The sequence below is a fragment of the Solenopsis invicta genome, chromosome 6 (assembly GCF_016802725.1).
Source record: "Solenopsis invicta isolate M01_SB chromosome 6, UNIL_Sinv_3.0, whole genome shotgun sequence".
NCBI lineage: Eukaryota > Metazoa > Arthropoda > Insecta > Hymenoptera > Formicidae > Solenopsis > Solenopsis invicta.
Window position 1 is genome coordinate 11,950,218 of NC_052669.1, and position 25,819 is coordinate 11,976,036.

At 33.2% G+C, this 25,819-nt stretch overlaps 1 protein-coding gene across 8 annotated transcripts in view; it reads left to right on the forward strand.

Annotated features, from left to right (window-relative positions):
• The window catches only part of LOC105197099 (WD repeat-containing protein 81), a 374,845-nt gene that overhangs the window by 257,856 nt on the left and 91,170 nt on the right, over window positions 1–25,819 (forward strand). For 7 of the 8 annotated variants that reach the window (XM_039450912.1, XM_039450914.1, XM_039450907.1 and 4 more), the window contains 4 exons: window positions 5,562–5,851; window positions 6,426–6,558; window positions 6,666–6,840; window positions 7,546–7,943. In XM_039450912.1, coding sequence (XP_039306846.1) covers window positions 5,562–5,851; window positions 6,426–6,558; window positions 6,666–6,840; window positions 7,546–7,943 — 996 coding nt within the window. Of the gene's footprint in view, window positions 1–5,561; window positions 5,852–6,425; window positions 6,559–6,665; window positions 6,841–7,545; window positions 7,944–8,092; window positions 8,478–25,819 lie in introns of those variants that run through there. The other variant, XM_039450915.1, reaches the window with a different exon arrangement.

A 25,819-nucleotide genomic window follows, 5' to 3' on the forward strand; every position in this document is an offset into this window, starting at 1 on the left:
TTTTTGCAGAAATGATTAATGTATCAACTTAATCAAAATTACTATCAGAATAGTGGCTTATAAAATTTGATTGTAAACTAATAATTTCTATTTTTATAAACAATCGGACTATCGAAAAAGTAAAAATGCTGTTCACGCAAGAAAAAATTATCCGATGTGTATGGAGAAGATGTATTGACAGAACGCCAAAACTGGTTTGCAAAATTTCGATCCGGCAATTTTGATGTTGAAGATGCACCACGTTTTGGAAGGCCAGTTGAAGCTGATGAAAACACAATAAAGACATTAATTGATGCAAACCGGCGAATAACAACTCGTGAGATCGCTGAGAGGTTAGGTTTATCAAATTTGACCGTTTATGATCATTTGAAACGCCTAGGTTTAATTTCAAAACTCGACATATAGGTTCCTCATGTTCTTACGGAAAGAAATCTGTGCCGTCGCGTTGACGTCTGTGACTTACTTCTCAACTGTCAAGAAAATGAATCCATTTTTAAAGCGCATCATCACTGGGGAAGAGAAATGGGTTGTTTGCAATAATGTTAATCCTTAAACACGTAAGTGGGTCTGAGAGACCCCATATGAAGTTTTGAACGCTTGTTGTGTGAAAACGGAATGAGATAGGAGGTTTGGACCAGGACGTAAAAAAAGTTTGAAATCTCTTTTGATTAATATGGTTAATCAACTTTTTGGTCAACTAGAATTTGAACGGCACGGCAGCAAAGTTTTGTTAGGGTTAATGCGGCCCATATAGTGTGTGAATGAAACATTTTTGTGAGTAATCTTATATAAAAAAACTGGACAAAACACGTTCAAACAGATCCGTTTGCGTAAGTTACTGACTAAAGTTAAAACACTATAGTACCGTGAAAGAGAGGATTTTTGCGTAGAGTCCGGAAATATATTATAAAACACATCAATTTTCAATTTTAGACACCTTGAGTTTATGAAAAATACTTGATATTTGCCTTGTTATGTAAGTATATTTTTTAATAGAAATGGCAGTGACATAATTTTTTTTTTTTTTTTTAAGTATGGTTCTTTAACGCCGTATTGTAAAGTCTTTAAAAGTTTTTTGTTGCTAAGATATAATTTAAAAAAAAAGTGAATTTCTAGACACCCAAAAATTCCTCATATTCTCCTTTTGTTATATAATTCTACTTTTTAAAAAGAATGACAATACCATAATTTTTTTTTTTTTTTTTGAAAATCCCGTATTTGAAAGTCTTTAAAAGTCTTTTATTGCGGAGATATGATTTTTTAAAGGAAAAGTGGATTTTTGAACAATTTTTAATTTTTGCTTAATGGTTTTTCTTTTTCAACTTAACAATAAGTCATTTTTCGGCAATATTGATTATGCAGTCACATTTCTGAAATTTTGAACTTTTATATGAAAAAAAAATTGTTAGAAAATATTGATTAGAACCAAAGTTATAACTTCTCAAAGTTGAAAAAGTCTCCCAGACACAAAAATGTGTTTACGTATTTTACGGGATCGGTGTGTTTAAGAGTTAAATGCAAGAGATCATGGAGTAAAAAAGATAATTTTGATGAATATTGGCTCAAAGCACTTCGAAAGCCGATATTTATCAAAAAAAGGTAATGTTACCTGTTTGGTAGGATTTCAAAGGAATCGTTTTTTTGAGCTTCTACCGGATAACACAACGATCAATTCTGAAGTATATTATCATCAGCTGAACAAATTGAATGATTCACTTAAACAGAAAAGGCCAGAATTGATCAATAAAAAAGGTGTAGTGTTCCACCAAGATAATGCGATATCTCATACAAGTTTAGTAAGTTATCAAAAGTTTTTACAACTTGGATGGGATATACTGCCACACGCACCATATTCTCCAGATCTGGTATCTCCTGATTATTATTTGTTCCGGTGTCTACAAAATTTTTTAGACGGTAAAACCTTTACTTCAAATGAGGAAGTAAAAAATTATTTAGATCTGTTTTTTGCTAGCAAAGAACAAAAGTTTTATGAGCGTGGAATTATGCTATTACCAGAATGATGGCAAAAGGTATTGGACCAGAATGGACAATATATAATTCAATAAAATATTTATTCACTATAAGAAAATCGCCTCTTTTATTTTCATAAAAAGAAACGAAATTACTTTCTGAACAACCTAATAATTGATCACTTTATTTATTTAAATATTTTTGCATAAACACAAAGAAATTCCAAAATCGGCTAAGATAGTTCTCTTTAGAATTTATTTCTGAGTATTTCTAAAAAAAATGTTTGAAATTGGTTAAGAAATACGACCTGTAGACTATTTTGAACAATGTTTTCTGATTCTGGACCACTGTGCGGCGGTGCTTCGGACTCCTATCGTACAGGTTGGTGCAGGTACTCACCGAGCATGAGTGCTTCGGTGAGTACCTGCACAGAATTGAAAGGAAACCCATTGAGATGTCATCATTGTGGGGCTTGGATGAACTCGACACATCCTGCTGGAGTGTCCAACGTGGGAGGATGCCCGCCGGGATCTACTTTGGGCCCTGGATATGAAAGAGGCGGCCTTCTCCCTGGGGAGCATGGTCAAGGCCATGCTCTCCAAGGGGAGGGAATGGGGAGCGGTGCTCTTTTTTTGCGAAGACATCTTGCGGAAGAAGACCGCGGAGAGAGAGAGAGGGAGACAACGCCGAATGCTTCTCTCTCGTGTAAAAAGAAGTGAGGGAGAAAAGCCCGGGAACATGCCCGGATTCAGTAACCCTCTGAGTTGGAAAGGAATTGGGTGTGTCTCATGCCCCCTCCTTCCCCCTTCCCTGCAGGGGGCAAACGCGGAGTCGTCTGCTTCCATCCCATGTAACTCCCATGTGGAGCGCCTGTTGGTTGAAATGCTGGCGATCCCGGGGCGCCCTCCTCGTTCTTGTAGACTGGACCATCATGGGGTTTTAGCCGGTAACAGTCTAACCCCCTTTTTTAATAGAAGAGCATTTTTAAATTTCTTGACTTTTTTAAATAATATTTTATATTAAAAACGGTTTAAAAATTATACATAACAATTTAAAAATATATATCAATAAAAAAATCTTATCCGCGGGGATTGAACCTCACACGTACTAGTCAACGTCTTAACGCCCTACACTACGTCGCCAACTTGACATTCAGTCTTCTGTACTATACAGATACTGAAAATATTTAATCGTTATTTTCTTGAGAATGCCTAATTTTCGCAACGAATGGCTTTACTACAGTAAAGATGTGAGTGAATACTAAACATCCATGAAATTTTATTAAAATTGGTGAGATCATTGTCGCAGACTCTCTTTGTCAATTTGAAGCGTCCGCATGCACGATATGTAGCGTGCACGTAATGTAGTGCTGTCGACGAATGCTGCATCAATCGCAGTCCTTAATGACGTCACATTCGGATGCCGAGTCTTGTTGGTGACCTTATTAACTACGATATGTATTATAGTAATCCAAAGGATTCAAATCTGGGCTGTTAGGAGACCAGAATTCCTTGGATCAAAACATATCGACGTAGTTTGAGAGCCAATTTTAAACCAAATGGCTTGTGTGAGCCGGTGCACTATTCTGCTGAAAAACATGTGCCCTCTCAGACGCTACAGTTTCCATCTACGGCTTCACTATACTCATTGCGCACAATACGCGCAAATACACTTCTTTGTGACAATTTTCCCTTTTTTAAAGAAATATTCACTTTCGATGACTGCGTGGATTCTGGCGATGCATTCTTTTCCTTGAGTGACTTTTCCTCGCTGATATATTGGAGCTTTGGTTAGACTGTTCTGAAGCCGCATATCTTGCCACAACGTCATAAATGGTTGATCTCGGGTATTTAAAATCTGAATTATTTCCGTTGAGCGTCCAGCGCGAATGCCTTTGGTGATCGCGGCTTTTCGAATATACTCCGCCTCTTATTCGCGGAGTTTTGAGAATACGACTGTTTACTATTATAAAAGCATCGGGATTTTTTTGGATGCCTACAACGATTTGACAGAGGCACAATATAGCGGAAAATTTAAATTGAAATTTATCCCAAATTTTGGTGACGCACCCTATATATTGTAATATTGCTGCAACATTATATTTCAATATTTCTAAAAGTGGAAATTTTAACAATAAATGTGAAAGAAAAAAATATAAACAAAACAGTTTTATGGAATTACAAATATGTACAATAATCTAATATACTCACTATTGTTAAAAAACTAAGTAATTTGCAAGAGACAATCGTGCAAATTTTATTTTTGTAAGAATTTGTTTTCAGCAGATTTTAATATAGAAAAAAAATTACGTACGAATTTTTAATTATTTATTTTGCGAAGACGGAATGAAGAAGAAGGTTTAAATGTTCGAACAAGGGGTAAGAAAGTTCAAACTTTCTCCTTTCGATTGCTATGGTTAACCAACTTTATTGGTCAACTACAATTCAGCATGTAAAAATTTGATTATGATTATTCATATAATGTGTAACTTTTTTTGGTAATCCTGTATAAAACTTTCCCGAACAAAACATGTCCGAATAGATTTGTTCGTGTATGTTACTCGCATATACTCTGTTCAAATTTAGAATGGTGCGTCTTTGCGCGCATAGGGGATAGTGTAACGGGCACAGTAGAGAAAACAGGTATGAGCACCACAGAGCAAAAATATATTCTTTTTTACAAAGAAAAATAAAATATATCACATGAAACACATCAATTTTCAATTTTAGACACTTTGAGTTAATCATAAAAATGCATTATTTTCTTTTTGTTTCATAATTATACTTTTTAAAAGAAATTACAATATAATAATTTTTTTTAAAGTATTACTTTTTAGTTTTAAAACACCAAAGTAAAGTCCTTAAAAGTTTTTTGTTACGAAGATATGATATTTTAAAGAAATAGATCTTTGATAATTTTTTTATTTTTACTTAATGATTTTTTCTTAATAATTTTACAATAAATTATTTTTTAGCAATGTCGATTGTGCAATTACAATTTTAGGACTCTAAACTTTCATTAAAGACAAAATTTGTTGAAAAATATTGAGCCGAAGTTTTCAGAGTTGAAGAGGGTCTTCCAGACCCTACAATGTGAAATCAGTAGTCGCCGGATGTTGTTAATTATCTCAAGGTTCATTATCTAAGTAGTTTTTATCACTATTAATAAAGTACAATATTTAGTTTCCAAAAAATAAAAGAGTGCCGCTTTAGAAAGTTATTACCAATTTTTTTGTACAATAACACACAATTGCAATATGTTTGTAATATGAAAATATTAAAATAATTAGTTCTATATTATACAAATATCTTCTAATGTTACAGCAATGTTGCAACAACTTTTTGTAATATTTTGTAATGGTGTAACATTACGACAAAATATTTCTGCAATTTTATATGTTGTATAAGCTATAATTATAGAAAAAGAATATATATAAGTATATTCTAAAATTTAAAGTACTTTTTTTGGAAGTTATTATAATTACAAAATTCAAAAAATCCTTAAAGATATTATAAAATATGTAAATTTTTTTCATCAAAGATATAACGAAAAAAATTTACAACAGTTTATTTGTCTATGTATGAATATAGGAGCTGATTGTTAAATCTATATTGCATCCCACGGTGCGCATATTATCAACTGCGAGATTTACATTTCCAAATGGAACGCTTGCTCGCATTGCCTTGGCTGAAAAATGCTTGGAAGCGATGTTCACTCTCAGTTTACGGCTTGGCAGTGTGATCACTAAGAATCATATGACAGTACCAATTCAACGTTTTTTTCTGGCCTTTGAGAAAACTTTTAATGAAAATTCAGATGGCGGAATTCCGTCGAATAATTTTGGGCAAAAAGCAGGCGCAATTGGTGAACATTTCGTACGGTAATGTGAAGATATGAACATGTGATTTAATTATACATCGTTAAAGATATTTTTTTATTTTGTCACGCTGATTTTTTAGAAGATTTTTAAGAATTTTGTTAGAAAGTGTGTGAATATTTTTCAAAAAACTTTTTTGCCTTTTATTTTTTATTGTTTGAGGATTGATTTCCTTTTTTTAAATAAAACATGAATAATAGATCCTCATATTAGTAATAAACCAATTTAAAGATTAATCTTCTTTATTTAAAATAAAAATATGAACAAATATCATTTTAATCAGAACACTTGCAGGTATCGAAGGAATTAGAATTATCATAACAATTTCATTTTTTATTTAAAATAGATGCCATTTATTTATTAAGAATAATAAAAAATTCTAGTTCTTATTCATATTTTTATTTAAAAAAAATAAAGAATCAATCTTTAAACAATAATAAAGTAAATTTTTTACAAATATTTATTCTTTAAAAAAAAAAGATTCTTAAAAACTTTCTAAGCATAACAAAATACAAATCTGCCTTAATAATAAATTAATGATATGCAGTAACAGTATGTTATTTTTTCTCTTTTATAGGACAAAGGCTGCAATTGAAGAATCTGCTAATGATGGAACTTGTGTATGGAACAAATTTGATACGGATATTGCAGATTCATGTTCTCCTCCAATCGTAGAAAATAGCGACGTGCCAAATTTACAAAGAAATAGAGTAAAATTGAATAGTTTATTCCTGTTTTCTCTTTTAGATGGCTTGAATATAAATGTATATGATACAAAAACTCATTCTTTTTTTAACATTACTTTTTTTATTTACAGGCATTTGAAGAACTACGATCTGTGTTCACTACTGAGTTCGCTCATAAGGCATATATGTTATTTTACAGATGTATTGATACTGAAATGATGGAGCATATTCTTAAAAATCACGAGCATATACAAAAATTTTGTCACGATTATGAACAAGGAATAAAAGCTACCTCCATAAATAACGGTAAATGTTTCATAAAATTTGCATTCTTCAATTATCAGCCATTACAATTTTTGGTAGAAAAAGTTTAATGAAATTTTGATGAAATTTCAAGGAATATACAATAAAATTATATTTTGTTGAAAATTTTTTTGGTTTTTATAATGATAAAAGAGATGAAATTTTAATGAGAATTTAATTCATTTATAAAAATTTATCGAATTATTTATAAAATTTATATAATTATTAATACTATTTAATGAAAAAATAAAGAAAGAATCCCGACAATCTTTAAGTGGAATTGGCTGAAATTTAATATTGCACATTTTGTTGTTTGTCGTAGAGGTCAAACGCTCAATTATTGGGGATTGTGTCTGTGGAGATTTTTCATTAGGATAACAAGATGTATAACATATTAAATTTTATGCAAATTTCACTCAATTTCCATAAGAATTGTGCGGGTTTTTTATTGAAATTATAATAAATGTTTTAAATTGCAACAAAAAATTGCAAATTACTCCAGAATGACAAATTAATAGCATTTACTGAAACTTGTGTATTTTTAATGAAATTTTGATAAAATCACTTTAAAACATTAAAATGTTTCACAATGAATGTAAAATTCAACAAAATGTTCTTAAAATTTCATTGAAATTACATTGAGAAAAATTTTTTATCAGGGAAATGATATATAAATAATATATTCATTTTTATGTCTCATTATTAAAGATAAATACAACACGTCTGTGGATTACGACGTGGAGGATGTTGAATCAGTTGATAAAGCTGTTTGTAGTTTCGGGAACATATCTGTAATAGGAAATAGATTTGAGATACAGAAAGATGACGCAAGATCTCAATCGGCGACGGAAACGAGTGTCATGAGTCGCGAAACAACTTGTCCGTTGTCCGCTGGTAGACAACTGCGCGGTAATTGGCTGGCTTATTGGGAACATGAGATAGGGAGACCAGAGAAAAATGCGATATTTAATATAAAGCAGATAAAACTCCAGACTTTTAACGGACATACAAATAGCGTAAGATGTCTTTACGTATTGGACAATGAAAATAGTTTTATGAGCGGTGGCAGGGACAAAACTGTAAAACTGTGGAGTTTACGAAGCCAGGTGAGATATTTTCTATTCAATTTGAGGAGATTCTCTAGTCTTTACACACAATATAATTTGATCATGTTTGATTTTTGATTTTATAAGAATAATTTTATAATTAATATAGCTCTTTTTAATTTATTTTAAATTTTTTGACTGTTTATCAGTATAACACACAAGTGTTGAATCAACGTTTCAAAACGGAGATTAAATATTGAAAACATTAGGCGAGTTTTTTTATTTTATCGACTAATTAATTGCATTGTGCACAAATACCGCTTTTACAGAGCAAAATTGCATTTGCACATAATGTGATTGATTAATAGATGAAGTAAAAAAACTTGTCTCTGTAAAAACGTCTAACGTTCATTGAATATCTGATGAAGGTCTTGCAGACATTGTAATTCAACATTCAGGTACATTATTAGGTAAATAGTTACTTTTTGACAACCAGCTCCAAATGATTGACATCATTACAGTGTTTTAAAAAGCTTTTCACATTAGCTTTTAAATTATGGAATTAAAAATAAAAATAAAAATGCTTCAGAAAAATCGATGTGACTTTGTTCACCTTGACGACGCCATCCAAGATCAAACTAATAAGATCGGTAAATAGATTTCTTTAATCCTACAACTTTTGTCTAAAACTTATTTCTCAAAAATGCTTTAGTTCTGAGATATTTTGCCGTTTCAAAAACTTTTAAGACACCTTGTAGCCCGTTGTTATTAGGCTTATTTATTGATCTTTACCTACTGGGCGAAAAATTGATTTTTGGAGGTTGTGCTTATGAAGATATTTGTTAAGAATGCCAAAAGTTATAATATCAAAGTTTTAAAAAATTCCATCGAAAATCAATTTCTATAAAAAAAATGGCAGTGTTTTATGCATTCTAGCAAAAAGTAACTAAAATACATGCGCATGTAGCCGTAGGACATACTCAGATCTTTGCATTTTATTGGTATGAATAGGTTTCTTACTTGAATAGTCGTCAACTTTAATATTTCGGTTTCTGGAGCAGAAAGACACATTTTTCTGTCAGATTTGTTCTATTTATTTTGTTAATAATTGTTTTGTTAATAATTTTTAATAAATAATGATCGCTAAAAAAGTTGAATCTGATCTCGTGGAAGATTAACATCAATGTGTGAGATCATTTAGCGTTGGTTTTGTAAACATTTATCTATTTAATTGTAATTCAATATTTATTCAATGCATGTGTATGTGTATTTTGAGCTATTTAGGGACTTCAAATAACGATCCAAGGCAAAATCGGTTGATGATACAGACAATTAAGGCAATATTTTTTAATAAATATTTGAACTGTGCACCATTTATTGTCTGACAATGAGCTATTTGATTGTAAAAGCTGGATACGGCATTAATGAATTCTAGATTAATGAGTTCATCTTCTTCAATAATCTTTTGAAGTTTCTCTATATTTCTGGATTATGTTACATACACTTTGCTTTTTAGGTACCTCCACAAAATGTAGTCAAATGGTGATAAATCAGGCCATGGTGGCCACTCAATCTCTTCTTTTCCCTTCAAATTTATCGGTTGGAAAATTTGTTGCCTAAAAAATTTTGCTTAGCTCTATCATAATGCAGTCCAGCACCGTCTTGCTAAAATCACGTATGAGCAAAGTTATCTCCTACAATCTGCCTGATTGTTGGAATTATTTTATTTCTCAGTATATCCTCATACTTTGCAACGTTTAAATCCATTTTTCATCCATAAAAACTAAATTAGTTATTGTGTTATTTAACACACCTGTTCAGATATTCAACTTTTAAAGGTATTGCGTGTGATCTTCAAGCATCCAATGAAGATTGTCAGACCAGTATCTGCAATTGTATCTGTTGATGAAACCATTCAATTAAAAAAGTACTTTATCCAAGAAAACTGTATTAACTCTTTATCCTACGATTTAAGTTCCGTCAGCGCGATCCATAAACAGCAAGGTCGGTCACGCGTCGAGTCATTTAATAGTTTAGCCAAGTGCTCTAAGTTGTACCAATCACACACGTCTTATGATATATAAATATGTACATGTGTAAGGTACAACTGATTTAATTTTGTAAGAAGTTTGAAAAATAATACGAACGATTTAACAGTGAACAAGAATGATTTATTTGGAAGTGGATAATGAATCAATAGCATTTTATTTTAATTTTTTTAATACATGTTTATTTTAAATTATTAACGTTTTGCAAAAACTTAAAGGAAAAAGAAATAATCTTCAATCGTATAGTATCTTTCAAAGCATTTTGGTAGATATGTACATGTAACGCAACTTGACATCTTTTGCACAGCCATGTTGTTTCACTACGCCTCTTATGTTTTGTACAAACTTTACAAGCTATTGATGGCTTTTACTTTGATGATATTGGTTCTATATGCTTGGAAAAAATGATCTCAATATTGCGCGTGCAGTCTCAGTGGTAAATCTCCGTTTGATAATCGCTTTTGTTCTTTATAGTCTGGCAACGCTACATGTTTTAGTAATGATTCGACCATTTCAATTCTATATTCAGTTTAACTCTGTTTTTTTTTCTTGTAATTGTTTTTTTGAACAAAATGTACAAGTTAAAAAGTGCCATGTCAAATACGTAAAAGAAAATTTTTGGCATCCTTTCGTATATTTTCTCATAACTCTCTAAGGAAGCACGCTAACATTTGATCTTAGCAATCAATTCCAATCATTTCTTTGTTGTACTCAATAACACATTTTGGTTTTGAAATAGGATTAAATTGACTTTTGCCCTGTTCAGTAATTTCTGCAGTTTTGTGCTTTGTAGAAATAATATAAACTTTTCGTTTATTTTTTCATTTTAATGTTAATATACCATTACAGTTTCTTATTGTATAATACATTCTCTTTTTTTAAATTTTGCTTTAACAAAATCTCTCGGCATATTCTTTCTATTAGAACTTACTGTCCCAACGGCATTAGTTTTATTGACGTTCTTGTATAGCATTGTTACCATAAACTTTATGCAACTTTTCACAAGCTTGACGCGCGTTTTTCCCTTTAAACTGTAAACTGTCAAATGTCTTAATAATAACATAGATGCGAATGACTCTAATACTTTTAAAAATAAACTAGAGCCCTCTATTGCAAAAATGCGCATGACTTTTCCGACAATCCAATAATAATCCGATACTGACTTACACAATTTATAAAATTTTATGAATTTTTACTGAATCTCACCCTTTTTGACAGATTAAATTGTTTACAAGATATGCGTCCCTTAAATTTCATTAGCGATTCATTGATGGTAATGTCCTCTTTCATTATATACACTTTTTTAAATTTTTGATTAAAAAAATTTCTCACAGGTTTTATTTTACGTAATGTATCTGTATTTTTAATTGTATCGTTATTTGCAAAATGCAAATATCTACTTATTTGCAAAAATTTTTTCAATAGTATCGTTTTTCTGAATATTGGCGTTTTTATAACGACTCTCATAGACCATTTGAATTGTTGGTCTTTTAATTTGAGCCATTATTATATATAATGCAAAATATACTTTTATTTCATCACAATCTACAAGAACCCAAGTTTCATCGAATTTTAGTCTTTTATTTTTATTTATTATTTTTGCTGCGTACCGGTTTGTCTCCGTTACAATATTTTCTCAAATCATAATGTCAAATATGTTAGAATCCGCGACGCAATGCAAGTATCTCATGCATTAAATAAACAAGCCCTATGAATTTTGCGTTAAAATTATAGATTTATTATAAAATACATGTCAACGTTACACAAGAGAAATTTCTAACCATTTTTTTTTTTAATTTACGTCTTGAACCCTCACAGAGATAGGTTATATGACGTGTGGTAAGTGTGACTTTACTCGCTCTCGAGCCTCGGTCGTGATAGCGCTCGGTCACGCAACGCTACACGATTCTACCCGTCTTCTTCACAAAATCGAACAGTACTCCAATTTTTTTCCAATTCTCCTGTTGAATCAGTTCTACCACGCTCTCCACTCCATCCATGTTCTCACGGTGCAATATCTCGCCCATTTCCATTCTTTGTTCATCGTAGCGACTGCAGCGCCATATTAAGTGATCAATATTCTCGAATGCATAGCCGCATTCGCATCTACTGTTTTCGACATATCCTTTCCTTGCCAAAGAGGCATTCAAATTATAATGATTAGCCCTTACTCTATTTATAAATGTAATGAAATATCTTTCTACCCTTAACTCATGGAACCACGGTTTTTTTTCCTCTATCCTATAAAAGTTTTCGAAATAATGGACTCCTTTTGTTTGAAAAAGTCGATTGTTAGTAATAATGGTATTTTCCCACTCTTCTTTTTTCGTATATGTTTTGGAGGTCGATCATGAAACTTTTTCCTTAAGGCGGAAACGTGAAAAGTGAAAAATTTCTCCATTAACTTCAATGGTAAAGATTTTCACTTTTCACGTTTCCGCTCTAGGGAAAAAGTTTCATGATCGACCCCCTGAGATCGTAAATAGGGACCTCTACTTCTTCGTTAGGTATTTCCTCTGCGCCCAGTTTTGCCAAATGATCCGCCAATTCGTTTCCGGTAATCCCACGATGTGAAGGAATCCATACATATTTTACGCTTTTTCCTATAGTTGTTTTAAATCTACAGTGCCATTTTTTAATTTCTAAGATGTATTTATTCTGATAGACATACATTTTATTATTACTAATAGCCTGTAGTACCGACTTACAATCTGCTAGTATCACGTAGTCTTTGTACCTATTTCTTTTTTCGTAAGCTATTTCTAACGCTGTTTTTATTGCTAAAGCTTCCGCCGTAAAGATAGAACATTTCTTGGGGAGACTAACGTAAAACCCCTCATCTTGATTTTCCATTACTATACCCACCCCGGTAGCCATTGATTTCTCTGACCTTGATCCATCTGTGTAAATGAATAATGTTTCTTCTTCCAGATTGTGTTTGTGTTTTATGTCGTTAATTATCTTTTTATCTATATTGTTGTAACCTTTGACCTTTTGGATATCAAAATTGTTATTTTTTGGTAGCAACTTTAAGTTCTCTCCCATTCCATGTTCTATCTCTATTTTTTCGCTTATTGTGTCATAATCCATTTCCCAAATTTTCTTTCGCTTTCTCCTATCATATTACGATGTCTACGTACATATTCCCACGCCCGACTAAGTATGCTAATATTGAAAGCGGGATTTCTATATCTCCTGTATCTTTCGACTCTCAACAATCCGTCCAAGCTATTGCCTATTTCCTCACTTCCATATTTATAGACCTTAAAGCAGAAATTTTTTGCTAATATTAATGATCTATCCATCAAATATGTCAATTTCGCCTCAGCAATGACTACATTGTTGGGAGTCGAATTTCTATATCCTAAAGCAGTACGCACTCCCAAAAACTGACCTCTCTCAATCCTTAATTGTGCACTGTAAGTACGAGGAGCATATATGAAACATCCATAGTCCACCGTGGATCGCACCAGACTCTTATATAACATAAGCGCCGTATTAACTTCTATCCCCCTTTTGACACTACTTAAATATTTAAGGATCGAATTGGCTCGGCTAACTTTTCCTCTTACTTCTTGTATTTGTTTATTAAAATTAAGGTCATTATCTAACCATATTCCTAAAAATTTTGCTGAGTTGTGATTCTGCACTTTTTCATTATTTACTCTAATAAATAGTCCTCTATCGTAGTATCCTGTTTTAGAGAATTCTACAAGTTGTGTCTTTCTCGGCTCCAGTGAGAGACCCAACTCCGATAAATTCTCTCCGATTACATTTACCGCTGCTTCTAAACTAACTCTATTGCTTGCTCTATTGTTGCTACATTTATACATTGCAATGTCATCTGCAAATTGCAATACGTGGATATCCTTTGTAATGTTCTCTGTAATATTGTTAGTGTACAGCGCATATAATATCGGGCTAAGCACTGCTCCCTGAGGCAATCCCTTATTTACATTTCTTCAAACTGTCCTGTTACTATTGATCACAAACTCTGTTTGTCTTGTTTGCAACCAATTAACAACAAAATTGGCAATCCTTTTTGGACAATTTTCTAGTCGCAACTTACCATACATCACCTCAAAATTCACATTATCGTAAGTAGCTGATACGTCCAAGAACGCACCCAATGCGTACTCTCCCTTCAAAATCGTGTTCCCTATGTCAGCCGAAATTTTAGCCAAGTTCTCTGTGCAGGATTTACCTCTTCTGAACCCGTTTTGTAATTCATTTAATTTGTTGTTTTTTTCTATCCACCAAATAAATCTTTCGTTAACCATGCGTTCCATGACTTTGCCCACGCAGGAGGACAGAGCTAAAGGTCTGACCTTCTCTTTGCCTACTTTATCTATAAAAAACACCTGTTATTTTTGCCAATCCTTTGGAATAGTCGCCCTAGTCCAAATGAAATTATATATTTTTAATAGTACTTTTTTAGCTGATTCCGGAAGTGTAGCAATCATCGGATAACTAATACTATCAATTCCCGGGGCTGAATCTTTTTTGGCCATGCTGAGAGCGCGCTCAAGTTCTTGCATACTAAACAAATTATCCATTGATGACTCCTCGTTTTCATTAAAATCCAAGTACTGCGCATTTTCATTTGGTACCCATGCCGGGGTCATATCATCAATGGTTTTAATTATTTCTTTTTCCCTATCCTTCGTAGCCCATCCTGTCCAATTTATTTTACTTCTGACCTTTTTAAAAACTCTCATCGTATTCCAAACGTAACTGAGACTAGTAAATCTATTAATGCTATTACAGAACCTGTTAAAATTTTCCTTTTTCTTTTTGTTGAATGTCTTTCTAGAAAGAGCTCTTACTCTTTTGTATTCGATATAATCTACCATAGCCCGAGAATGAGTCCATTTATTTAATTTACTTTTTCTTAATTTAAGTATCTCCTCGCATTCTTTATCCCACCACCTGACCTGCTGTTTCTGTTTTCTTTTTACTTGGTGTCTCGTTAAATTGTCCTTGCCCCGATTGTTATCATTCAGTTGTTTCCCTGAAGCTATTTTGGCCGCTTTTATCATAGTATTAATTAAATTTTCATATTCTTGTTCCATCTTCTCTACATTCTGTATACAATCTAGAGCCCGCTCCCAGTTTGCCTCTTCTATTAAAGTTTCATATTGTGTCCAACTTATTTTTTTGTTTGTAACTCTGTTCGCATGTTTAATATACTTTTGTACTTCTACTTTAAAAAAAAATTCGATTGGAAAATGGTCCGAGCCCCATAGATCCTCCAGCTGTTTATAGTTAATATTGCCTGATAAATTTCCTTTCACAAAAATCAAGTCCAAATTAGAGGCTCGTTGGTTATCATAGTTTATTCTCGATTTAGTATCTATATTAATACATATATAATCCTTGTTCATCATTGCGTCAAAACACCCTTCTCCGTTGTTATCTATTTGTTCACAGTTCCACAGTGTGTGGTGAGCATTGAAATCACCAACAATTATGCTATTTTCCAAGATTCTTCAAACTTCAATAAATCACCCCACACTGCGGGTCTGTCTGTACCTCCCGGTCTCCTATACACCCCTATCAGGTTGTATTTTATATCTGTATTATTAACTCTAATACCGACCACGTCAAAGTTGTCTGATCTCACTTTCCACGTTTTTATAATGGAGAATTCAATATCATTCCTAACTAAGATTGCCACACCTCCGGAACCCTCACGCTTGTTGTACTTAACCGTTTTAAATCCTGCAAAGTAGAGTGGTTTATTGCTTGACCATTTGGTTTCCGTTAATACAATAATATCATATGTCTGAATTAGGACCAAAATTTCGGCTTTTTTGCTTTTAATACCTCTTGCATTCCACAATAGTATCTTAGACATTATTACTTTCCCTGTTAGAGAACAAACATTTAATTAAATAAATACATACAATTATCACATAAATACAATTAAATAAATACAATTATCATATATCTGGGTCTGGGCACAAATAAATAAATACTCAAATCCATAAACAATTACATGTACCGCCACATATATAACCAAGTGTGTATTGTATATAAATACATTTATAAATATATATATATATATATATATATATTTCAATAATTAAATAATTTCTTAAATGTATAAATAAATGCTTCCGTAAACACAGAAGTATGTACATACAAATAAACAAATGCCCTATCGAGCCAGTAAATAACTTAATGTTATAGATAAACTTATAAATATGCACATAAATAGTTAAATAGTTTCTTAAATAAATAGATCTAACAAGCATAAATAAATGGATTAATAAAAAATAAATATACATATGCAAAAAAAAAAATACATAACCCAGTGTATATTTAGATAATTCTTATATATGTTTATAAATGATTAAATAATTTCTTAAATAGATAGATCTAAAATATATAAATAATTGAATTTGTGAACACATATATACATACATGAATAAATAAGTATATCGCCAAACCTGAAAAAGACAAAAATAAAAAACAAAAGAAAACCTGAAAAAAAAATATAAAACACAAAAAAAACATAACAGAAACTCCACAGAAAGAATTGTAATTAACTAAACGAATACTGTATACAGTCACTTTTTTGAATTAATTAGTAAACCTCTCAATTAACTATCTGATTTCTGTAGACACTACCAGATGTATCACTTGCATTTAATTCTTATATTACAATCAATCCCTATCGTGCCAAAAACTTTCTATTATTAACTAGACATTCTCTATTCCTTCTTGTTTCCTCCAACTGTCTATCCAGAGAAGAGCGTTTCTTTACTAAATTATCTGCTCTATCCCTCATATCTTGTTGATCCTGAATATTTTATTCTCTTGTGTATTGGTATATCCATTCTAAAATATTATTTCTGAATTTTTCTGAGGAACAAAAAATTACTAACGGAAGTTATTTAGCATGTTATTTTCCTCCTCCCTTGGTTCTACCTCTTGTGAAAAAATGGATGTACTACTACCAAAAATATTATTATTATTTATAGCTATGCCTCTTTTCTCCTTTGTGATTTCCATTTCCCTATTATTAAAATCCTTATAGTAATTTTGGTATGTCATCTTTCTTCTTCTCAATTCGCTCCGTTCTCTTATTTCCGCTAAATTTGGTTTGTTTACTAATATTGGACGGTTAACTCTCCAATTCCTATTCAAATTTTCTACCTGTGTTTTTGTTCTGTCACTATACAGTTCTCTATTTGCCCTAACGTTGTCCTGTTCACTGTCTATATCTTTGTTTAATTAATGTTGGCCATGCTCTGGGGTTCTTAAATCTATCGTACTCACTTTTACTGTTCTTTCCATAAATCATTCTTTTTGCCTCACTATAGGAGAGATTATTGTAACCCATTGCTACTTTAATCTCTTTATTGATTTTGTAGACTGGGCACCTTCTATTAGTGGATTTATGTCCCTCTGCACAATTTCCGCATTTTACCGCCCTATCGCACATCCTATTATCTCCGTGAGCTGCTTCGCTACATATAATACATCTGGTAGTATTTCTACACCTGGCCTTGATATGACCATAACGAAAACAATTATAACACTGTACCACAGACTCTACATACGGGCGTATTCGTAAATTAAATTTCAGATTATCAAACACTGTTAAACTATCTTTAATTATATTGCCCTTCATTGTGACAATAAAGTTGTTTGTAAACCTATGTTCCGCTTTCTTAAGTTCGTTATTCCAAACTCTTTTTCTCATATTCTCTATACTTAAAATATCGTTCTTTTCAACTATATTATGCCACAATTCGAGAATACTATAAGGCCAATCCGAAATTACTCCCTTGCAAAAAGCAGTTTTCTTATCTATATATCCCACGAATTTTTCTTCTTTAGTGTTTTTTAGTTTATCCAAAAATGAATTTGCCTCTTTTGCCTGATAAAAAGTAATGATAGCTAAATTGAATTTTATCATTGTAACATTTTCAACCGTAATCTTATTTTTGTTACACCAATTTAAAATTATGCAACAGTTTTTACCTTTACTTGACATCATGTTTGCCTCTGAGAACTTACAAAAAACTTTATAAATACCTTTACCTGATTCTATAAATCTGTCACTATTAAATTCTTTCACCTCTTTCCATAAATCTGTGCGTGTATTGTCTCTCACCAAATTGTCGTTTATAACATAATATATTTCTCGTCCTTGATTACTAACTCTTGCAATCTCTCCTGTATTTGTTTCCCTTGCTCTCTCCCTCGAACTGTGTGGCTCCGCCTCCACCGGCGTCGAATCGCGCTGCTTACTTACGTCTTGATACTCATTATTACTTTCTGACTCTTTTATATTTTCTGCCACTATTTCTACATCATCGAACGTGCCCATCTCCATGGCCATTTTATCCAATAATTCCTCTTCCTCCATTGAATCTTTCTGGAGTCCTTCCTTTAGTGTATTTGCTCTCTTTGTTCTAGTCAGCGGAGGGCTCCATTTAGCTCTTTTTCCCGATACTTTTAGCTCTACACTTTTTGCTCTGGCTGTTGTTATATTCATGCTACTCTTGTTCCCCCTTCCGAGCGGGGGAACTGGAGACATGTTACTCTACTTAAATTAGTTAAAAACACCAGTGTCTTTCTTTGCGTTTTCGTATATGATATATTCCTCTCAATATTCAAGAACTATCACGAGACTCGAGACTGCGCCACACTCACACGTCCGATTGCTCCGGCGACTCGAACGCGACTCCGAAATTTCTAACCATTAACTTCAATGGTTAGAAATTTCACTTTTCATCTTTTCATCTTAGGGAAAAAGTTACGTGATTGACCCCCTGAACTTAACATTTAACAATACTACCAACCTCTCAAAACTAAAACTTTATCATTAAAACTCTAAATAGCCGAATATCCATGATGCTAAGATAATGCTTTGTATTTGGTGGGATCAGAAGGTTGTGATCCACTATGAGCTGCTACTGAAACCTGGTCAAACCATCACGGGAAACTTCTACAGGCAACAATTGATCCGTTTAAAATGAGCTATAGCCGAAAAACGTCCAGAATATGCGACCAGACACGAGTCCATAATCTTTCACCATGACAACGCTTGGCCTTATGTTGCTATTCCGGTTAAAAACTATTTGGAAAATAGCGGATGGGAAGTTCTGGTTCACCCGTTTTATAGCCCAGACCTTGCCCCTTTTGACTACTATTTGTTTCGATCGATGCAAAACGCTTTGACTAGAATACGCTTCATTTCAAAATAGGGTATCAAAAATTGGCTTGATTCATTCTTGGCTTCAAAAGATGAACGCTTCTTCCGCGACGGAATTCATAAATTGCTAGAAAGATGGAAAAAAGTAGTGGCTAGTGATGAACAATACTTTGAATAAGGTATTAATTTATTTTAATGTTCAAATAAATGCGTTTTTTAAGCAAAAAACGAACCGAATTAAGTTGTACACCCAATAGATAATTATCAATTTCGACAGTATTTTCGACCAATTTTCCTTTTGACCAATTATTCCTTCGATGAATTGTCCTTTTGAGCAATTTTTTTTTTTACCAATTGTCTTTTCGACCAATTTTCTTTCGACGAATTCTTTTTTGATCAATTGTTTGTTCGATGAATTGATTTTCGATGAATTGTTTTCGATCAATTGTTTTCAACCGGACCAATTGACCGGATACCCCTTAATATACATATGTTGACTGATTGATATTATACATTTTGCCTGCCATCTTTACAAATTTCAAAACCGAAATACTCCTTAATTGAACCTAAATTTTAAATTTTTAATTTTGACTTTAATGACTCAACTTTTGCAATGAGTTTGTGTTTTCTACTTGCAACAATAATATCATCGACATAAACAAGAATATAACACTAATCGTTTTTAAATTTCTTGCGATACAAACAAGGATCTGCCTCACATTGCAAAAATTCTGATGATAAAAGTGCTGCATGTAATGTCTGGTTCCAGGATCTGGCGGATTGTTTTAAACCATACAGACTTTTCTTTAGCCGACACACCGAGTTGAACCGATCTTCTGTTACGAAGGCTTCTGTTACGTTGCTTACCAGGAGGTTGCTTTACGTATATCACTTCATTTATAGTTCCATTTAGAAATGCTGTCTTAGCATCCATATGATATATCTCCATATTATTTCTTGCTGCTATTGAGAGTAACAAGCGAAACGTTGAATGCTTTACGACTGATGCAAAGACTTGGTAATAATCTTCACCATATTTTTGTGAATAACCTTGTGCGACCAATCGAGCCTTAAAGCAACGGATACTGCCATCTGCCCCATGCTTCACTTTGTAAATTCATTTGCAGCCAATTGTCTGCCTGTTACGAGATAATTCCAATAGCTCCCATGTCTGATTATCTTTTAGACATGCCATTTCCTCCTGCATTGCTTTAATCCACTGATCCTTAATTGGACTAGTCACAGCCTTGTTGTAGTTCTTTGGTTTCTTAACTTTATTGTGAACGACATTTATTTCATCTATCAGACGCTTTGGTGATATGCGTTTTGTGCTTTGCTCCGATCGTGTTAATGGAACGATGTTGGTATTTTCGTCGTCACCATAGTCTGAATAATATGTCTAGATCCTCTTCTTTGCTATGATCCTCTTTATCGTTATGATTCTCTTCACCTAGATCTTTTAAGTCTTGATCTGGTTTATTTGTTGGTTCTACATCCGATGACATCATTTTTGTATAAACTTCAGATCTCCTCTTTAACATGAAATTCATATCTCTGCTAATGACTATCTTTTGCGTTGAAGGATTATAATATCGATATGCCTTTGATTTATCATCATAGCCGATTAGAATCATCGAAATAGCTTTTTGATCTAATTTTCAATGTTTTTCCGTATGGACATACACGTAGCACTTTGATCCATATGACTTGAAATGACGAATGTTTGATTTTTGACCAAACCATCCTTCGTATGGAGTGACTTGAACTGACTTCTACAACAAGCGATTTTGAATGTAGTTCACCATCATTATCATCTCCCCAGAATCGATTATCTAATTTTGATTCAATTATCATACAGCGTGCTATTTTCATGAGCGTTCGATTTTAACGCTCGGCCACGCCATATGCTGTGGTGTATTGAATTTGTATACCATTTTTGTTTAAATATTTGACGACTTCTTTACCAGTATACTCGCCACCTCGATTAGAACGAATTATCTTCGGTTGTTTATTAAACATCGTCTGGACCAAATGTATATATTTTTTTAATTTATTGAACATTTCTGATTTATGCTGCAACAAGTAAACAACGAAGAATTTAGTATGGTCATCAATAAAGGTTAGTACGTACCTTTCCCTTGATGGTGTCATTATTTGCATGGGACCGCAAACGTCTGTATGAACCAAGTCCATAAGTTCCTTAGATTGTTTCTATGTCGCTTTTGGAAATGGTATTTGTGTCATTTTGCCTTGTTGACATGTATCACACGTCTCATTAATAGGACAATTTACAATGTCATCATCTTTGACATATCCATCTGCAGATAAGCGCTTTACAATTTCCAAATCACAATGTCCACACCATTTGTTCCATTGGTGTATACAATTCTTCGGACGTCCATCACTTGTCAATAGTACCTCATTAACTTCCTTCAATACGTATAAGTTGTCTCGTAAAACTGCTGTAGCAATTTGTATATCTTGATACATGATGTTACAATCTTCAGTGGGAACAAACTTGACATTAAACTCATTTGCCACAAGCTTATGGACTGACAACAAATTTCCATTAATTGAGGGTACATACAAAATGTTTTGAATCTTAATCGATCACCTTTTTCCGTCATTGTTTACTACATGAATTTGTATTGTACCGATTCCCTCAACTACTACTCGTTGACCATTCGCTACGAAGATATTCTCCTGGTGATTCTCGTTGAATTCTGTAAACATACTTTTATTAGATGTAACATGTGATGTCGCACCTGAATCGACTATCCAACCATGGTTAACTCTTGAAGTTAAAAATAGGAAATCGCTTTTCTCCGATACTTCTACTAAATTTGCTTGTTGCTTGCCGCCACTGTTTTTTCCTTTGTCTTTTCCTTTTTTTTCTTATCTTTCAAATACTTTTTGTACTTCGGACACTTAAGTTCAAAATTGCCTTTTTTCTTGCAGAAAAAGCATACGATGTTCTCTCGATATTTAATTGACGCGTTTGTACTTACACGTAAAGCCATCGTATCATTTTCTTCACTAAAAGTTTTATCCTTACGTTTATTTCATTCATTTAATAAACGTTGCTCTTCAACGGCCGTTGTCAAATTGGTTTCTCTTAACTCTAACGCTGTCACCAAAATATCATAATTTTCTGGTAAACTATCCAGTAGAACTGCGACATGCTAATCTTTCGTTTTCAGTTCCTTACAGATATCGTTCATTTGTTGAAACGCTTCGGCTATGTGTGTGACGTGTATTTCCAAATCTGCGTTTTCTTTTAATTTCATACTCATAAGACGCTTTATTAGTCTAACCACACTGTTAGCGTTATTCTTTTTGTGATACGTTTTCAGAGCATCCCATGCAGATTTAGCAGTTCTCGCGTTTCGAGTAAGTATTAACTGCTCATCTTCCACGTTCAATCCGAAGGTCGCATATGCAAGAGAATCTTTCTTTTTCCTGCCTCCGTTTCAGGATTCAGTGGATTCAGTGGATTATAACGGTTTTCCACGCACCTTCCTTTGTCAAGAGTAATTGCATCTTGAACTTCCATACGAAAAAGTTCGTATTATTTAGTTTGGTTATGGCGTACTTTGTATCTACGCTGCACATTTTTCTGCTGTTTTATTTTGAGTCTGGGTCCATAACCTGTTAGAACCCGCGACGCAATGCAAGTATCTCGTATATGAAATAAACAAGCCCTGTGGATTTTGCGTTATAGATTTATTATAAAACACATGCCAACGTTACATAAGAGAGAATGAACGAAAGTGAAGTGACCACAGAATAGAAACAATAAAAAGAGAGTAGCATGTGTGTGAACTATATTATGAAAACTAAACTTAATGTTTAACGATACTACCAATCTCTCAAAACTAAAACTTTATCAATGAAACTCTAAATAACATAGAGTTAGTCATGCAAAATATCTGGAATATTGCAATATCTAACAAAAAATTATATTAAAAACGTTTAACTCTCTTTTGTTTCTACTTAAATGATGTTACATCCAGAGTTCTCAGAAGAAGGTCTCCTTGTTTTATGTCAACGGATGAAACTTGAGAAATAAGAACTTGAGAAAACTTCTTACATAATGGAACAGACCTCTAGTCTCGAGCACACGTGTTTCAAGGGTGTGTGTGTATATTGAGTCGAAAGCATTACGAAAACTCGAATCAGGTTAGTGTGTCGTAGACACTCTTATTCGATCTCATGCGTTCGTCTGGTCTTTATTTTGCGTAGACGAATTGAATCGCTTTTACGCGGGATCGGACTAAGTGTAATCTTCTTCGAGCGAGGAATCGGAGGTGGTTAAAATAAATTAAATTTAAAAAAAATGATTAAAGGTAAAAAATTACATTTTATTTTAACTTATTGTTAGTAAAAAAATAAATGATTACAACGGTTGATAGTGATTATAAAATTAATATAAAGTGATTAAGAAGAAAAATAACATTTCTGTTTTAATAAATATGAGTGATTAATAAAACCTTTACGGTGGATTAAAGAAAATTTAATATGAAAAAAATTTGATTAATAAAACTTAAATTTTAATCGGCTACATTGAAATTAAGTTAATGAGTAAACTCTGTATAAATGTGTGCGTGCGTGCGTGCGTGCCGTTAAACAATCTTTATGGTTATTGAGGTAGAAATAAGATTTATTTGTTTTGTTCTTGGAAGATTTCTTTTAATTCGTTGGCTAATTCTTCGATGCGTTCTATTGGGATTTCATTTACGATTTTTTCTATTTCTTGGAGGATAAATGGCGAGAAAGAATGTTGGTTTTTCTGAGGGAACTTTAATGCGGGGGAGTCAAGAATAAAAGAAGGTGTTCCTGAGGATTGTTCAAGATTAGTTTCTACATGAGATTCAGGGGAGTAAGAGGGGGAGAGATAGCGACAGAGCAAAAGAGAGGATGATTCGGGGGACGGATTTGGGCCTGGTGGATATGAATCGGTCGATTCGTCGGAGGTTTCTATGTTAATTGAAACACTTGGAGAAACAGTGTTTTCTCCTCATGGTTTGGTTAATTTCGCAGAGAGATAGCGATGCGCCAAGCTTCCGAACCTTCTTATTTTGACGACTCTGACGGTTTCTAATGGCTCTTCGAGACTTACGTTCAGGGACTTGATTGACGCACTAAAAGGAATTTAAAATTTATAAGGCTACGTTCCTCTCTCTTTTGAATAAAGAAAAATAAAATCTAGATCGTAACTATTCAAAAAGGGAAAAAAAGGAAGGGATTTTAACTAGATTATAAGGAAGGAATTCTTTAAGTTTGATCAAAGTAAAGAATAGTTGCGAATTCAATTGAAAGAGAGCTCGATGGAATCCAGCAGAAAGTTGCGAATTCAATCGAAAGAGAACTCGATTGAATCCAACAGAAATTAAAGAATAGTTGTGAATTCAATCGAAAGAGAGCTTGATCGAATCCAGCAGAAAGTTGCGAATTTAATCGAAAGAGAGCTCGATCGAATCCAGCAAAAATTAAAGATTAGTTGCGAATTTAATTGAAAGAGAGCTCGATCGAATCCAGCAGAAAGTTGCGAATTGAATCGAAAGAGAGCTCGATCGAATCCAGCAGAAATTAAAGAATACTTGCGAATTCAATCAAAAGAGAGTTTGATCGAATCCAGCAGAAATTAAAGAATAGTTGCGAATTCAATTGAAAGAGAGCTTGATCGAATCCTGCAGGGATTAAAGAGTAATAAAAAAGGAAGAAAGGAAAGGGTAGTGAACTAATAATGGGTATATAAATATTTTGATAATAAAAATTTTTGCGAGAGAGAAGGTAATCTTATGAAATACAAGAAAATAACGGATGGCTAAGACTTACTATTTGTTGAGAATTTTATGGAGGTGAGAATGAATTGGCTTTCGGCGGAGCAGGTTTGGCTTAGCATGACGGACGGCTGGTCAACGGTTGGCGCTCAGGATCTTCACAACTTGCAAAGAAACTTGCTGACTGAATTTTCACAACGCCGCGTCGAGTTTAAATGTCACGTATGAATACGGATCCGAACGTCATAAACTCGGACATATAATATCACGGAATGTGCGTTGGATCGAACTGGAGTATGAGAGAATGAATAGTGAATAATGGATCATGAGTGACAACAGTAAATAGCAAAAATGGCCAATCTGCTCCGGAGCTCTTTTTTTTATAATCGATTCTGCCTATGATTTTTATGGGGTTGTAATCCCCAGATGTACTATCTCTTATCGCCCACGCGTTCTCAGAATTTTGGCTTCTAATTTGTTTTTCATTTGGCTAATCCGATCAGTTAGGTTCCTTAGGAGATCATTACCTATTAATTCTTGCACGACAGGTGTTTCCCGTCGAGGGGGTTAATCGTCCGTGTTTCAATGCTTGCTTCCGGTGAAACCGGTACGTATTAAGCGTAGAGCAACCGTATTGACTCAACCGAACAATTCTATCTTATTTGCGCAGCTAAAGTGGACTATCTGTTTGCAATCTCTGGTTGCTTAGCCGCATCGATTCCGAAAGAAAAGAATTGTTACTCCGCAGGACGTAGCATAAGAGTTGACAGGAGTAACTTGAACAACACGAATATTTTTGTTCCTATCTATACGCAGTTGCGTAGAGCAAAAAAGAATGAGATGCAACTTCCGTTTAAATATTTTCTTATACGTGTCACCATTCTCGGTAGTTATTTCTTCTCTTCATACTCATTGTCAGTCGTGTAGTTAGCTCTG